Here is a 15177-nt window from a genome sequence, read left to right as displayed (position 1 = left end):
AAAAGAGAATAATCAACTAACAACTATGTACAAGTCCTCACTCTCACCTATCTTTTACCTTCCCTTTTATAATACTAGTCTGATAAAACATCCAGTTAAGAATTACAAAACTTCTTATCTCAAAACCAGGCAGCTTTCGGTTCTTCTATTTGGATCGTCCTATGGCGTCTTTTCTTCTCCTTAGGAATTTTTGCATCACAGGTTACTGATCGAAAAGGTATCTTTTAAGAAAGCTATTTTTCAGTCTGTTTTCATGCTGGGTTTGGCAGTTCTCCTCCCAACTGTTCAATTTTCCCCAGTCTTGTACCCCCCCAAAGCATCGGATTGTGTCATTAGCTTTTAAGATTGTCAATATACTCAATTCAAACTGGATTGGAGTTTGGAATTTTTGGGGGTATAATTTAAACTGATTGGCCAAATTTGAATTTTTTCTTGTCTTCATATAATAAGCTAAACAAGTTGTTTAACCAAGTGTTAGAGTGTTACCTTATTGAGAACACTTGGTGTTATGTCCAGTAGTTCTACTGCTTTTAACTCCCTTAAAGTACACCCACATCTTCATTACAACTAACATATGATGATTTACTTCAAATGCATGCCTATATTTCAAAACTTTCTCTTCTGGTGATGTAGAACTATGAAATTCATCCTAATTGCCAAGGTGATACAATGTTCTTCCAGCTTCCAATTCACTGTATCCAGTGCCACTGATATAATAAGCAACACATCTTATGTAACTTATAAAAGGAAGCATCTGTGACAGTGCTTTTTAACTTCTCAGAAATAAGTTTCCAAATTATTGGAAATCTTAGGTCCATGCCCAATATTATCTTAGGTTGTGTGTCATTGGTTACTCCAAGTAAACTCTATGTACACTACAATAAAGAGTACACTTTCACTGCTCAGTCTCTAAATAACTGCTAGAATGGCCCAGTGGCTGTAACTATTTTATGAACTGAATATTAGAACATCACTTGCATAAGACCATGACGAATAGAAACAGGAGAAGACCCTCAAGCCTGCTGTGCCAATGTGTAGGATCATGGTTGAGCCAATGTTCCTCATATCTATGTTCCTGCCCTTCCCCCTTAACTCTGGATTCCTCAATTGATCAAGAATCTTTCCATCTCAACCTTAAATACACACAAGGATTCTAGCCTCACATCTCTATGTGGCAAAAGAATCCAAAAGAATCACAGTCTTCTGAGAGAATAAATTCTTCCTCATCTCAATCTTAGAATGCTTCCCTTTTTTTTCTGAAAGACAATTTTAAAAGTATTCTATTCAGATAAGACTAGCTGTAAATCAGGACACATTTTTTGAAATTCATACCTTAACAAAGTATGTTTGTGGATTTGCAAATCACAAAACAAAACTCTGCTGCTTGTCTTGCCATAAAGAATAAACTGAATAAATATTTCCCTTGTTATTTGCCTCCTTTCAGTTTACAAGTTAATTTGATTTGTATAAAGAGAGATTTCTTTAATTCTAAACTCACTTGCACTGACATTCAAGTGAAACTTTACATCAGCCTCTCCCAGCTTCAAAGATTGCCTCACTGAGCTGCCAATCAAACTCAGTTTGATTCAAGTGTGGTCGAGGAAGGAACTTATTGCCGCTTAAAATAAAGAGGATGGAGGTCAAGGGAGAAAAGCCAAGGATCAATTTATTTCAACTCAGACTTTGGCTTGCTGAACCAAATAGTTAGTTCCTTCTTTGTTTCCTTCATATTATATTTCGTCATGAGGATATATTGTACTGTCATTTTAAACATCATAACTGCGCCATTTATAAAATCATACTACATTTTAAAAGGCATTCAGTCAATTGAATCTGCACAAACAAAAACTATTCTAAATCTACACTAATCCCCTTTCCAGATCTTGACCCATGGCACTGAAAGTTATTTCAAGTGCTCATCAAAGTATTTTTTAAAGGTTGTGAGGTCTCATGTCTACGCAATCCTCAGAGGCAATGCATTCTAGATTCCCACCACCCCCTTTGCGAAATAAAGTCCCAAAATCTCTTCCACTTCTCCAGCATCTCACCTTAAAAGTATGTCCACTTGTTATTGACCCTTTATTTCAGGTGAGCCAATGATCTCTATCCACCCTGTCCATGCCCCTCATAACCATATACACACAATCAGATCATAGAAACATAAAAGCGTATAAAACAGCAGCTGGAGTCAGCCATTTGACCCTTTAAGCCTGCTCTGCCATTCATTATGATCATGGCTGATCATCTGAAGGAATAGACTATCCATGTGTTTCCCCCGGTATCCTTTGATTCTTTTAACCTGAAGCGCTGTATTTGACTCCTTGTTGAATTAGAACATAGAACAGTACAGCACAGGAACAAGCCATTCAGCCCTCAATGATGTGCTGAACATGACACCAAATTAAACTAATCTTTTCTGCCTGCCCTTGGTCCATATCCCTCCATTTTTTGCATATTCATATGCTTTTCTAAAAGTCTCTTAAAAGCCTCTATTGTATCTGCCTCCACCACCACCCCGGCAGTGCATTCCAGACTCATTCCACTCTCTGTGTAAAAAGCTTGCCCCTCCCATCTCATTTGAACTTTCCTCCTTTCACCTTAAATGTATAAATGTATCTGAACTCTGGGGAGAAGATTCTGACTGTCAACCCTATCTATGAATCTCATAATATTATAGACTTCTATCAAGTCTCCCCTCAGCCTCCGCCACTTCAGAGAAAACAACCTGAGTTTTTCTAGCCTCTCCTTATAGCTCATACCCTCTAATCCAGGTGGAATCCTAGTAAACGTCTTTTGCACCCTCTCTAAAACCTCCACATCATTCCTGTAATATGGCGATCAGAATTGAATGCAAAACTCTAACCAAAGTCTTATAAAGCTGCAACATGACATCCTGACTCTTGTGTTCAATTCCCCGACCAGTAAAGGCAAGCATGTCATATCCCTTTTTTTAACCTATCTACTTGCATGGCCACTTTCAGGGAGCTATGGACTTGAACCCTAAGATCATTCTGTATATCAATGTTGTTTGGATTCCTGCCAATAACTGTATACTTTTCCTTAACATTTGATCTCCCAAAGTGCAGCACCTCACACCTACCCAGATTAAACTCCATCTCTATTGCTCCGCCCATATCTGCAACTGATCTATATCCTTCTGTATCCTTTGACAACCTTCTACACTATCCACAACTTCACCAATTTTTGTAACGTCTGCAAGCTTACGAACTCACTAATCTGTATTTTCATCCAAGTCATTTATATACATCAATACCTGGTACAGATCCCTGTGGAACACCATGAGTCATGAACCTCCAGCCTGAAAAACACCCCTCCATCACTACCCTCTGCCTACTATGGGCAAGCCAATTCTGAATCCACTTGGCCATGTCACCATGGATCCCATGCAACTTAATCTTGCACAAAATATGGAGTTTCTGGGTTGAAGGTGATTTAGTGGTTTAGGTCAGAAATTGACTAGCTGAAAGAAGACAGAGTATGGTGGTTGATGGGAAATATTCATCCTGCAGCTCAGTTACCAGTGGTGTGCCACAAGGATCTGTTTTGGGGCCACTGATGTTTGTCATTTTTATAAATGATCTGGATGTGGATATTGAAGTGTGGGTTACTAAATTCGTGGATTACACTAAGGTAGGCAGAGTTGTGGATAGTGCTGATGGATGTTGTGGGTTACAGAGGGACATGGATAAGATGCAAAGCTGGGCTGAGAACATACAACATAGAACATTACAGCGCAGTACAGGCCCTTCAGCCCTCGATGTTGCACCGCCCTGTCATACTAATCTGAAGCCCATCCCACCTACACTACTCTATGTACATCCATATGCCTGTCCAATGACGACTTAAATGCACTTAAACTTGGCGAATCTACTACCGTTGCAGGCAAAGCATTCCATACCCTTACTACTCTCTGTGTAAAGAAACTACCTCTGACATTTGTCTTATACCTATCTCCCCTCACTTTAAAGTTGTGTCCCCTCGTGTTTGCCATCCCCATACTTGGAAAAAGGCTCTCCCTGTCCACCCTATCTAACCCACTGATTATCTTGTATGTCTCTATTAAGTCACCGCTCAACCTTCTTCTCTCGAATGAGAACAGCCTCAAGGCCCTTAGCCTTTCCTCGTAAGACATTCCTTCCATACCAGGCAACATCCTAGTAAATCTCCACTGCATCCTTTCCAAAGCTTCCACATTGTTCTTATAATGCAGTGACCAGAACTGTACACAATACTCCAAGTGTGGCCGTACCAGAGCTTTGTACAGATGGAGCATAACCTCCTGGTTCCGAAACTCAATCCCTCTATTAATAAAGGCCAAAACACTGTATGCCTTCTTAACAACCCTGTCAATCTGGGTGGCAACTTTCAGGGATCTGTGTACATGGACACCATGATCTCTCTGCTCATCTGCACTCCTAAGAATCCTACCATTAGCCCCGTACTTTGCATTCTGATTACTCCGTCCAAAGTGTATCACCTCACACTTGTCCACAGGTCATGATGCAGTTGTATAAGACTCTGGTGCGGCCGCATCTGGAATATTGTGTGCAGTTTTGGTCGCCATACTATAGGAAGGATGTGGAGGCACTGGAACGGGTGCAGAGGAGGTTTACCAGGATGTTGCCTGGTATGGAAGGAAGATCGTATGAGGAAAGACTGAGACACTTGGGGCTGTTTTCATTAGAGAAAAGAAGGTTTAGGGGTGACTTGATAGAGGTGTACAAGATGATTAGGGGGTTAGATAGGGTTGACAGTGTGAACCTTTTCCCGCGTATGGAGTCGGGTATTACAAGGGGGCATAGCTTTAAATTAAGGGGGGGTAGATATAGGACTGAAGTTAGGGGTAGGTTCTTCACTCAGCGAGTCGTAAGTTCATGGAATGCCCTGCCAGTAGCAGTGGTGGACTCTCCCTCTTTATGGGCATTTAAGCGGGCATTGGATAGGTATATGGAGGATAGTGGGTTAGTATAGGTTAGGTGGGCTTGGATCGGCGCAACATCGAGGGCCAAAGGGCCTGTACTGCGCTGTATTCTTCTATGTAAACTCCATTTGCCACCTCTCAGCCCAGCTCTACATCCTATCTATGTTCTCAGAAACCTACGACATCCTTCATCACTATCCACAACTCCACCAACCTTAGTGTCATCTGCAAATTTACTAACCCACCCTTTTAAGCCCTCATCCAGGTCATTTGTGAAAATGACGAATAGCACTGGACCCAATACCGACCCTTGCGGTACACTGCTACTAACTGGAAGTGTACCAGATGAACATGTTCCATCAACTACAACTCTCTGTTTTCTTTCAGCAAGCCAATTACTGATCCAAGCTGCTATGTCTCCCGCAATTCCATTCCTCCGCATTTTGTATAATAGCCTGCTGTGGGGAACCTTATCGAACGCCTTGCTGAAATCCATATACATCACATCAACGGGTTTACTCTCATCCACCTGTTTGGTCACTTCGTCAAAAAAACTCAATAAGATTCATTAGGCACGACCTACCCTTCACAAAACCAAGCTGACTGTCCCTGATCAGATTATTCTTTTATAGATGTTTATAAATCCTATCTCTTCTAACCTTTTCCAACACTTTACCAACAACTGAAGTGAGACTCACTAGTCTATAATTACCAGGGTTGTCTCTACTACCCTTTTTGAACAAAGGAACCACATTTGCTATCCTCCAGTCCTCAGGCACTATTCCGGTAGACAATGATGATTTGAAGATCAATGCCAAAGGCTCGGCAATATTTTCCTTTGCTTCCCAGAGGATCCTAGGATAGATCCCATCCGGCCCAGGGGACTTGCCTATTTTCACACTCTGCAGTATTTCTAATACCTCTTCCTGGTGAACCTCAATCTCTTCTAGTCTAGATGCAAGTATCTCTGTATCTTCCTCGCCAACATTTTCATTTTCTATAGTGAACACTGTCGAAAAATATTTATTTAGTGCTTCCCCTATCTCCTCTGACTCCACACACAACTTCCCACTCTTATCCTTGATTGGCTCTAATTTATCTCTCGTCATTCTTTTATTCCTGACATACCTATGGAAAGCCTTAGGGTTAACCCTGATCCTATCCGCCAACAACTTTTCATGTCTCCTCCTGGCTCTTCTGAGAGTGACAAATGGAGTGTAATGTTGAAAAGTGTGAGATAGTTCACTTTGGAAGAAGTAACAGGAATGCATAGTATTGGGCTAATAGTAAACTTCTTGGCAGTGTAGATGAACAGTGAGATCTTGGTGTCCAAGTGCATAAATCCATGGAAGATGCCATCCAGGTTGATAGGGTTGTTAAGAAGGCATATGGTGTGTTGCCGTTTATTGGTAGGGAGATTGAGTTTCGGAGTCACAAGGTCATGCTTCAGCTGAACAAGACACTGGTAAGGCCACCCCTGGAGTATTGCATCCAGTATTGGTCACCGCATTATAGAAAGGATGTGGAAGCTTTGGAAAGTTTTCAGAGGAGATTTAATAGGATGTTGCCTGGTATGGAAAGAATGCTGAGGGAACTGAGGCTATTTTCGTTGGAGAGAAAAAGGTTGAGAGGTGACTTAATTGAGACATATAAGATGATGGTAAAGGCTAACATGAGGGAGCATAACTTTAAATTGAGGAGTGATACATTTAGGAGAGATGTCAAGGGTAGTTCCTTTACTTAGAGAGGAGTAGGGGGATGGAACGGCCTGACTGCAAGAGTAGTAGGCTTGCAGATGTTCAGGGCATGTAAATGGGTATTGAGTGTACATATGGATAATAATGGAACAGTGTAGGTTAGATGGGCATCAGATTAATTTCACAGGTGGGCGCAACATTGAGGGCCAAAGGTCCTGTACTGTGTTATAACTTTCTATGTTCTATGTTCTAATCTTCTGGATGAGCCTACATGAGGGACCTTGTCAAAAGCCTTACTAAAATCCACTTAGCCAACATCCACTTCTCTATCCTTATTGATCATCTTCATGACCTCCTCAAAAAATTCAACAATGTTAGTAAGACATGACCTGCCCTGCACAAAGCCATGCTGGCTGTTTCTAATTAGACCATGCTTTTCCAAGTGCACATAAATCCAATCGCTAAGAGTTCTCTTCAGTAGCTTCCCAACCACCAATGTGAGACTCATTGGTCTATAGTTTCCTGGATTATCCCTATTTCTCTTCTTGAATAGAGGAACAACATTAGCTACTCGCCAGTCCTCTGGGACCTCTCCAGTAGCTAATGAGGATACAAAGATCTTGGTCAAGGCCCCAGCAATCTCCTCTCTTGCCTCTCTCGATAACCTGGGGTTGATATACACAATAGAAAATGGAACATAGAACAGTACAGAATGTATTCACAGAATGTTTTGGTCTCGGCTGTTTCCTGTGGTAGTGAATTCGACAGGTTCACCTGTCTCAGTGTTCTCTGCTTGAAAGAAAACAACCTGAACTGATCCAGCCTGTCTGTAGAGTCATAGAGTCATACCACATGGAAACAGAATTTTCATAGCTAAAAAGGCCCATCCTAGACAATGGCCTGGTGAATCTCCCTTGCAACCCCTCCAGTGCAATCTCATCGTTTCTACAGGCTGATGACTTAGAACTGTGCTAGGTACTCCAGCTGTGGCCTAGCCAAAGTCCTGTACAGCACCAATATAATCCCTCTTCATTTTAAAATCTATGCCACAACTGATAAAAGCAAGTGGTCTGTATGCTTTCCTAACCACCTATTAACTTATCCTGCCACTTTCAAGGATCTGTGGACAAACATTGAGTCTGTGCCATAAGAGTGCGCTAATTTCCTGCGCTTGTTTCATATCCATGAATGTTATATCTCGATTGCTATTCCAAATAGTTTTTAAGGGTTGTAAGGTTTCCAGCCTCCACTCCCTTCCCAGGCAGTACATTCCCGATGTCCACCACCCTCTGAGTGAAAAAAGCTTTTCTCCCAAACTCTCCTGAATCTCCTGCCCCTTAACCTAAAACAATGCAGTCTCATGATTGACACCTCAATCAAGGGAAACAGCTGTTCTGTATTTACCCTGTCCATATACCCCTCATAATCTTATACACCTCAATCACATCACCCAACACCCCGCCCCCAGTCTTCTCTGCTGTAAACAAAACGATCCATGCCTATCTGGTCTCTCCATATAGCTCAATTTCTCCAACCCAGGCAACATCCTGGTGAATCTCCTTTGTATCCCCTCTTGTGAGATCACATCTTTCCATAGTTAGGTGACCAGAGCTGCACACAGTACTCCAGTTGTGGCCTGACCTATGTTAGGTATAATTCTAATATTTCCTCCTTGCTTTTGTACTCTCTGCCACGACTGATGAAAGCAAGTGTCCCATATGCCTTCTTAAGCATCCTGTTCAGCTCTGCAGACTTCAGAAATCTATAAATAATTACCCCAAGATTCCTCTGTTCCTCTAAGTCACCCAGTCTCCTGCCATTCATTAAATACTCCCTCATCTTGTTTCTTCTTTCAAAGTGTATCACTTCAAACTAATCAGGGTTAAATATCAACTGTGACTAGTCTGACCATCTGACCAACCCATCTACATCTTCCTGTAACCTACAAACATCAGCTTCACTACTAACCACCCTACCAATCTTGTGTTGACTGCAAATTTGCTTAACATTCCCCACCCCATTTTCATCGATATCATTTATGTATATAACAAACAATTAAGATCACAGTTCTGATCCTTGATGGACACTGGCCTCCAGTCACTCAAACAGCCTTCTATCACTACCTTTTGTATCCTATTACTAATCCAGTTTCTGTTCCATCTCGTCACATTTCCCTCAATTCTATATGCTTCAACCTTCTCAATCAGTCTCCCATATGGGATCCTGTCAAAACCTTTGCTAAAATCCACATAAGCTATACTAATAAACCATATTAACTGAACTTCCCTCATCCACATATTTGATCCCATTTCCAAAAAAAAATGTTTTCTTATTCTGATGAATAGTACACACATACCTCGAGAAGAAAGGCACATTGCTGTGAATTGATTTTCCATCCTTTCTTTCAGAGATTACCCACAAATCCCAGCGACTAAAACAGTACAAAGAAATCATTCGTGAACTCCCAAGGGTTAACAGAATGACTCTCGCTGCTCTGATTGGTCACCTTTACAGGTTAGTCTCATTTCATTGATTAACTTGGGGTAAGAAGCAATTCCACTTGAAGGAATCTGGCATCTTGGAAACAACTTTTCAAGAAACACATCACCTACATTAAAACTGCAAAAGATGTTGGAGATGTCACATTAGTTTTGCGTATTCGCTTTCAGAATGGTTCCCTCAAATAAGATTCTCACCATTACTCTGAAATGTCCTGGAACATGACTGTAAACTCAAATACTTTCTTTATGAGACAGTGTTAGATTTTAGATAGTTCATGTTTTGATTCATATACAAGTCCATCTGATCTCTAAATGTTTCTGCTTTATGAAATAGAAATAGTCTGTCCTATACATAGATTTCTAGCAGGTATTTCTGGAAATTTTCCAACAAATGTGGAAAATTGTGGAAAATAACAGTGCATGGTGTGGGAGTAACATGATAGCATGGATAGCAAATTGGCTGGCTAATGAGCAAGAGTGAGTCAGCAAAAACCTAAGAATTTGTGGTTATAAGACATTACAGGGGTCATGATATATTACAGGGGTCATGCATCAACCCTCAAATTGTCACAACTGATATAATTGGTATGGTTAAAGGGACTGATGGAGTATTAGGAAAGTAAAGAGGACAGATGAAGCCTACAAAGCAATAGAGGTAGGTTAAATGAATGGAAAATACTTAGCAGATGGTGTCAAATGTGGGAAGACATCAAATTGTCTATTTTGGTATTAAGTTGATGAAAGAATCATATTATCTAAGTGGTAGGAGATTGCATAGCTCTGAGATGCAGAAGGATCTTTGTGCTCTAGTGTCTGAATCTCAAAAAATTAGTACGCAATGTTAAGGACCAGCTGAGATTTTTCCTGGACAAGTCAGATTCAAGACTGATATCTGACTTGGTAGATCATATTTTGTTTTTGTTCAGTTTTAACATAGTTGAGCAAAGTTGTCTGTCACTAACACATAAGCAAACGATGCTGCAGATTGTGTTTGAGCAATGAAAGTGAAAATTGGACCTGCCCTGTGCAGACAATTTGGAAATTTATAAAGGTGAAGGAAGAGAGACCAATTAGAAGAATATGGTGACAGGGGAATTTACAGTGAGGCTGGTAATAGTGAGTGAGATAGTATACTCTTTGACCTGATCAAATGGATTTCAAATTGTACTTTTTATCTTTGCTTCTTTAGAAGAATCATGCTTTGATTGCAATTCATAGAAAATAGAACATTACAGCACAGTATAGGCCCTTCAGCCCTCGATGCTGTGCCAATCTGTAAAACCAATCTGAAGCCCATCAATCCTACACAATTCCAATATAATCCATATATTTTTCCAATGACTATTTAAATGCCCTTAAAGTTGGCAAGTCTGCTACTGTTGTAGGCAGTGTGTTCCATGCCTCTACTACTGTCTGAGTAAAGAAACTACCTCTGACATCTGCTTCCCCTCAATTTAAAGCTGTGTCCCTTCATGCTAGCCATCGCCATCCAAGGAAAAAGGCTCTCACTGTCCACCCCATCTAATCCTCTGATGATCTTATATATCTCTATTAAGTCACCTCTTAACCTTCTTCTTTTAAGTAAAAACAGCCTCAAATCCCTCAGCCTTTCCTCATAAGACCTTCCCTCCAGACCAGGCAACATCCTGGCAAATCTCCTCTGCACCCTTTCCAATGCTTCCATATCCTTTTTACAATGCGGCGACTAGAACTGTACACAATACTCCAAGTGCAACCGCACCAGAGTTTTGTACAGCTGCAACATAACCTCATGGCTCCAAAACCCAATCCCTCTGCCAATAAATGTTAACACACAAGTGTCTTTTTAACAACCCCATCAACTTGGGTGGAAACATTCAGGGATCTAGGCACATGGACACCGAGATCTCTCCACTTATGCATACTACCAAGAATCTTATCATTAACCCATTACTCTGTACTCCTGTTACTCCTTCCAAGTGAATCACCTCACACTTTTCCATTTGCCTCCATTAAACTCCATTTGCCATCTCTCAGATCAGCTCTACAGCTTATCTATGTCCCTCTGTCACCTGCAACATCCTTCCACACTGTCCACAACTCCACTGACTTTAGTGTCATCCACAAATTTACTAACCCAGCCTTCTACACCCTCATCCAAGACTTTTATAAAAATAACAAACAGCACTGGCCCCAAAACAGATCCTTGCAATACACCACTAGTAACTGAACTCCAGGCTGGACATTTCCCATCAACCACCATTCTCTGAATTCTTTCAGCCAGCCAATTTCTGATCCAAACCACTAAATCACCCTCAATCCTATGCCTCTGTATTTTCTGCAATGGCCTACCATGGGGAACCTTATCAAATGCTTTACTGAAATCCATATACACCACACCAACCGCTTTACCCTCATCCACCTGTTTGGCCATCTTCTCAAAGAACCTTATAAGGTTTGTGAGGCACGATCTACCCTTCGCAAAACCATGTTGACTATCTCTAATCAAATTATTCCTTTCTCGATGATTGTAAGTCCTATCTCTTATAATCCTTTCCAACACTTTACCCACGTCTGAAGTAAAGCTCACTGCTCTATAATTGCCAGGGTTGTCTCTACTCCCCTTCTTGAACAAGAGGGCAACATATGCTATCCTCCAGTCTTCTGGCAATATTTCTGTAGACAATGATGTCATAAAGATCAATGTCAAAGGCTCTGAAATCTTCTCTCTAGCTTCCCAGAGAATCCTGGGGTAAATCCCATCCATCCAGGGGATTTAACTATTTTCACACTTTCCAGAATTGCTAACACCTCCTCCTTATGAACCTCAATCCCATCTAGTCTAATAGCCTGTATCTCAGTTTGCTCCTCAACAACATTGTGTTTTTCCTAAGAGATTATTGACGAAAAATATTCATTTAGTGCCTCTCCTATCTCTTCAGACTCCACGCACAACTTCTCACTACTGTCCTTGACTGACCATAATCTTGCCCTCATCATTCTTTTATTCCTAACATAGCAATAGAAAGCTTTTGGGTTTTCCTTGATCCTACCTGCCAAAGACTTTTTATGTTGCTTCCTGGCTCTTCTTATCTCTCTCTTTAGGTCCTTCCTGGCTAACTTGTAACTCTCAAGCACCCTAACTGAGTCTACACGTCTCATCTTTACATAAGCTTCCTTCTTCCTCTTGATGTGAGATTCAACTTCTTTAGTAAACCACAGTTCCCTCACTCAACAACTTCCTCCCTGCCTGACAGGTGCATACTTAGCAAGGACTCGCAGTAGCTATTCCTTGAACAAGGTCCACATTTCAATTGTGCCCATCCCCTGAAGTTTCCTGCCCTATCCTCTGCACCCTAAATCTTGCCTAATTGCATCATAATTGCCTTTCCTCCAGCAATAACTCTTGCCCTGCGGTATTTACCTATCCCTTTCCATCACTAAAGTAAACGTAACTGAACCAAAGTGCTCACCTACCTCCAAATCTAACACTTGGCCTGGTTCATTACCTGGTACCAAATTCAATGTGGCCTTGCCTCTTGTTGACCTGCCTGCATATTTTGTCAGGAAACCATCCATCACATTGGACAAAAACTGTCCCATCTAATGTACTCGCACTACAGTGTTTCCAATCAATATTTGGAATGTTAAAGACCCCCATAAGAACAACCCTATTACTTTTACTCTTATCTTGAATCATCTTTGCAATCCTTTCCTCTACATCTTTGGAACTTTTTGAAAACCTTTAGAAACCTCCCAACAGGGTGACCTCTCCTTTCCTGTTTCTATCCTCAACCCATACTATCTCAGCAGATGAGTCCTCATCATATATCCTTTCTGCCACCATAATATTGTCCTTGACTAACAATGCCACACCCCCCGCCTTTTGCCATCTTATCTGTCCTTAACGAAACATTTAAATACCGGAATCTGCAACAATCAATCCTATCCCTATTCTATCTATGTCTCTGAAATGGCCACAATATCGAAGTCCCAGGTATCAACCCATGCTGCAAACCCACCCACCTTATTCTGGTTGCTCTTGGTGTTAAAGTAAACACACTTCAAACTACCTTCCTGCCTGCCGGTACTCTCCTGCGACCTTGAAACTTTATTGATGACCTCACTACTCTTAACCGCTTGTACTCTGGAGCTACAATTCAAGTTCACATCCTGCATTTTGAATTAGTTTAAACCCTCCTGAAGAGCATTAGCAAATGTCTCCCCAGGATATATCCTTAAGGACCCGAAAGCATGATCTGAGACATCACAGATCCTGGTACCTGGGAGGCAGACACCAACCATGAGTCAGTCTTGTTCCCTCAGAATCTCCTATCTGTCCCCCTATATATGGAGTCCCCAAAATATAATGCTTTACTCCTCTCCCCCCTTCCCTTCTGAGCAACAGGGACAGACTCTGTGCCAGAGACCTGTAACCACATGGCTTACCCCGGTAAGTCATCCCCCCCCCCACAGTATCAAAAATGGTGTACTTGTTGTTGAGAGGAATGGCCACAGGGGATCCCTGCATTGTCTGCCTGTTCCCTTTCCATCCCCTGACTGTAACCCTTTGGAGGTGGAGTTCGGTGCACTTCCCAGGTGAAGTCAGTGAGGACACTAGTAGTGACATGTACCTCCCACATTCTATACATAAGTTCCCTCCAGTGTGGAAACAGGCCCTTCTGCCCAACAAGTCCACACCAACCCTCCGAAGAGTAACCTACCCAGATACATTTCCCTACATTTACCCCTGACGACTAAACCTAACATTATGGACAATTTAGCTTGGCCAATTCACCTGACCTTGGAGGAAACCAGACCACCCGGAGGAAACCCATGCAGACACAGGGAGAATGTGCAAACTCCACACAGACTGTCACCTGAGACAGCAATTGAACCCAGGTCCCTGACACTGTGAGGCAGCAGTGCTAACCACTGAGCCACCATGCCGCCCTCGGCAAAGCATGCAATTGCCCTAACATCCGTTCCCACTGAATTCTCAAAGAGACTATTGAAAAAGAAACTAGTAACCTTACCAAATCCACGCACAGAGCCTTTTTTTTTATTAGAGCACGAGGATGGGTGGAAGACACTGCCCTAAGTAGTATTTCGGGTAAAGCAACTGCCCAAATATACTACCTCACTCACTCAGCCGTCCCATGTCCACTCCTGCTCAATGTGCGCTCCGCCTGTTCACAAGATAAGTTTTTAAAGGATTAATTTACTTTCCCGGCGGTCCTCTGGACCTTACTCTCTCTACTCTCGCTGCTGCAAAAGAAAAGTCAAAAATGAAAATGTGACTGATCAGCCACGATCATATTGAATGGCAGAACAGGCTCAAGGGTCTGAGTGGCCTACTCTGCTCCCAATTTGTACATTCGTAGATATATTGAACAAAAGAAAAACACTTTGGATTCAGTCCTATCATCAGCTTGGGACATCAACACATTTGTTCTCCACAGGTGAGCCAGTGTGTATTAATTTAGATTAAGATTGGAATGTGGTTGTACCATTGGACAGCAAAGATTTCGGAACCAGGACTGATGGGACTAAAGTTAACACATAAATCTTCCTTGGTTATACACATGACAGAATAAGAAGCAACTGGTTGATCCCATGGTCACATCAATTTTAATGCTACAATTTTTTAAAATTCAAATTTATCAACAATGGAGCACAAGAAAGCTCAGATAACAGCAAATTACTGCGGATGCTGGAATCTGAAACCAAAAGAGAAAATGCTGGAAAATCTCAGCAGGTCTGGCAGCATCTGTAAGGAGAGAAAAGAGCTGACGTTTCGAGTCTAACTGACCCTTTGTCAAGGCTTTGACAAAGGGTCAGTTAGACTCAATAGACAATAGACAATAGGTGCAGGAGTAGGCCATTCTGCCCTTCAAGCCTGCACCATCATTCAATATGATCATGGCTGATCATCCTTAATCAGTATCCTGTTCCTGCCTTATCTCCATAACCCTTGCTACCACTATCCTTGAGAGCTCTATCCAACTCTTTCTTAAACGAATCCAGAGACTGGGCCTCCACTGCCCTCTGGGGCAGA

At 41.7% G+C, this 15177-nt stretch overlaps 1 protein-coding gene across 1 annotated transcript in view; it reads left to right on the top strand.

Annotated features, from left to right (window-relative positions):
• arap3 (ArfGAP with RhoGAP domain, ankyrin repeat and PH domain 3) overlaps positions 1–15177 on the top strand; it is a 342751-nt gene that overhangs the window by 249580 nt on the left and 77994 nt on the right. Inside the window, exon 20 of the mRNA XM_043710000.1 lies at positions 9048–9153. Coding sequence (XP_043565935.1) covers positions 9048–9153 — 106 coding nt within the window. The remainder of the gene's footprint in view (positions 1–9047; positions 9154–15177) is intronic.

This window comes from Chiloscyllium plagiosum, chromosome 20 (genome assembly GCF_004010195.1).
Source record: "Chiloscyllium plagiosum isolate BGI_BamShark_2017 chromosome 20, ASM401019v2, whole genome shotgun sequence".
NCBI lineage: Eukaryota > Metazoa > Chordata > Chondrichthyes > Orectolobiformes > Hemiscylliidae > Chiloscyllium > Chiloscyllium plagiosum.
This window is presented reverse-complemented; position numbering and strand designations above follow the sequence as displayed.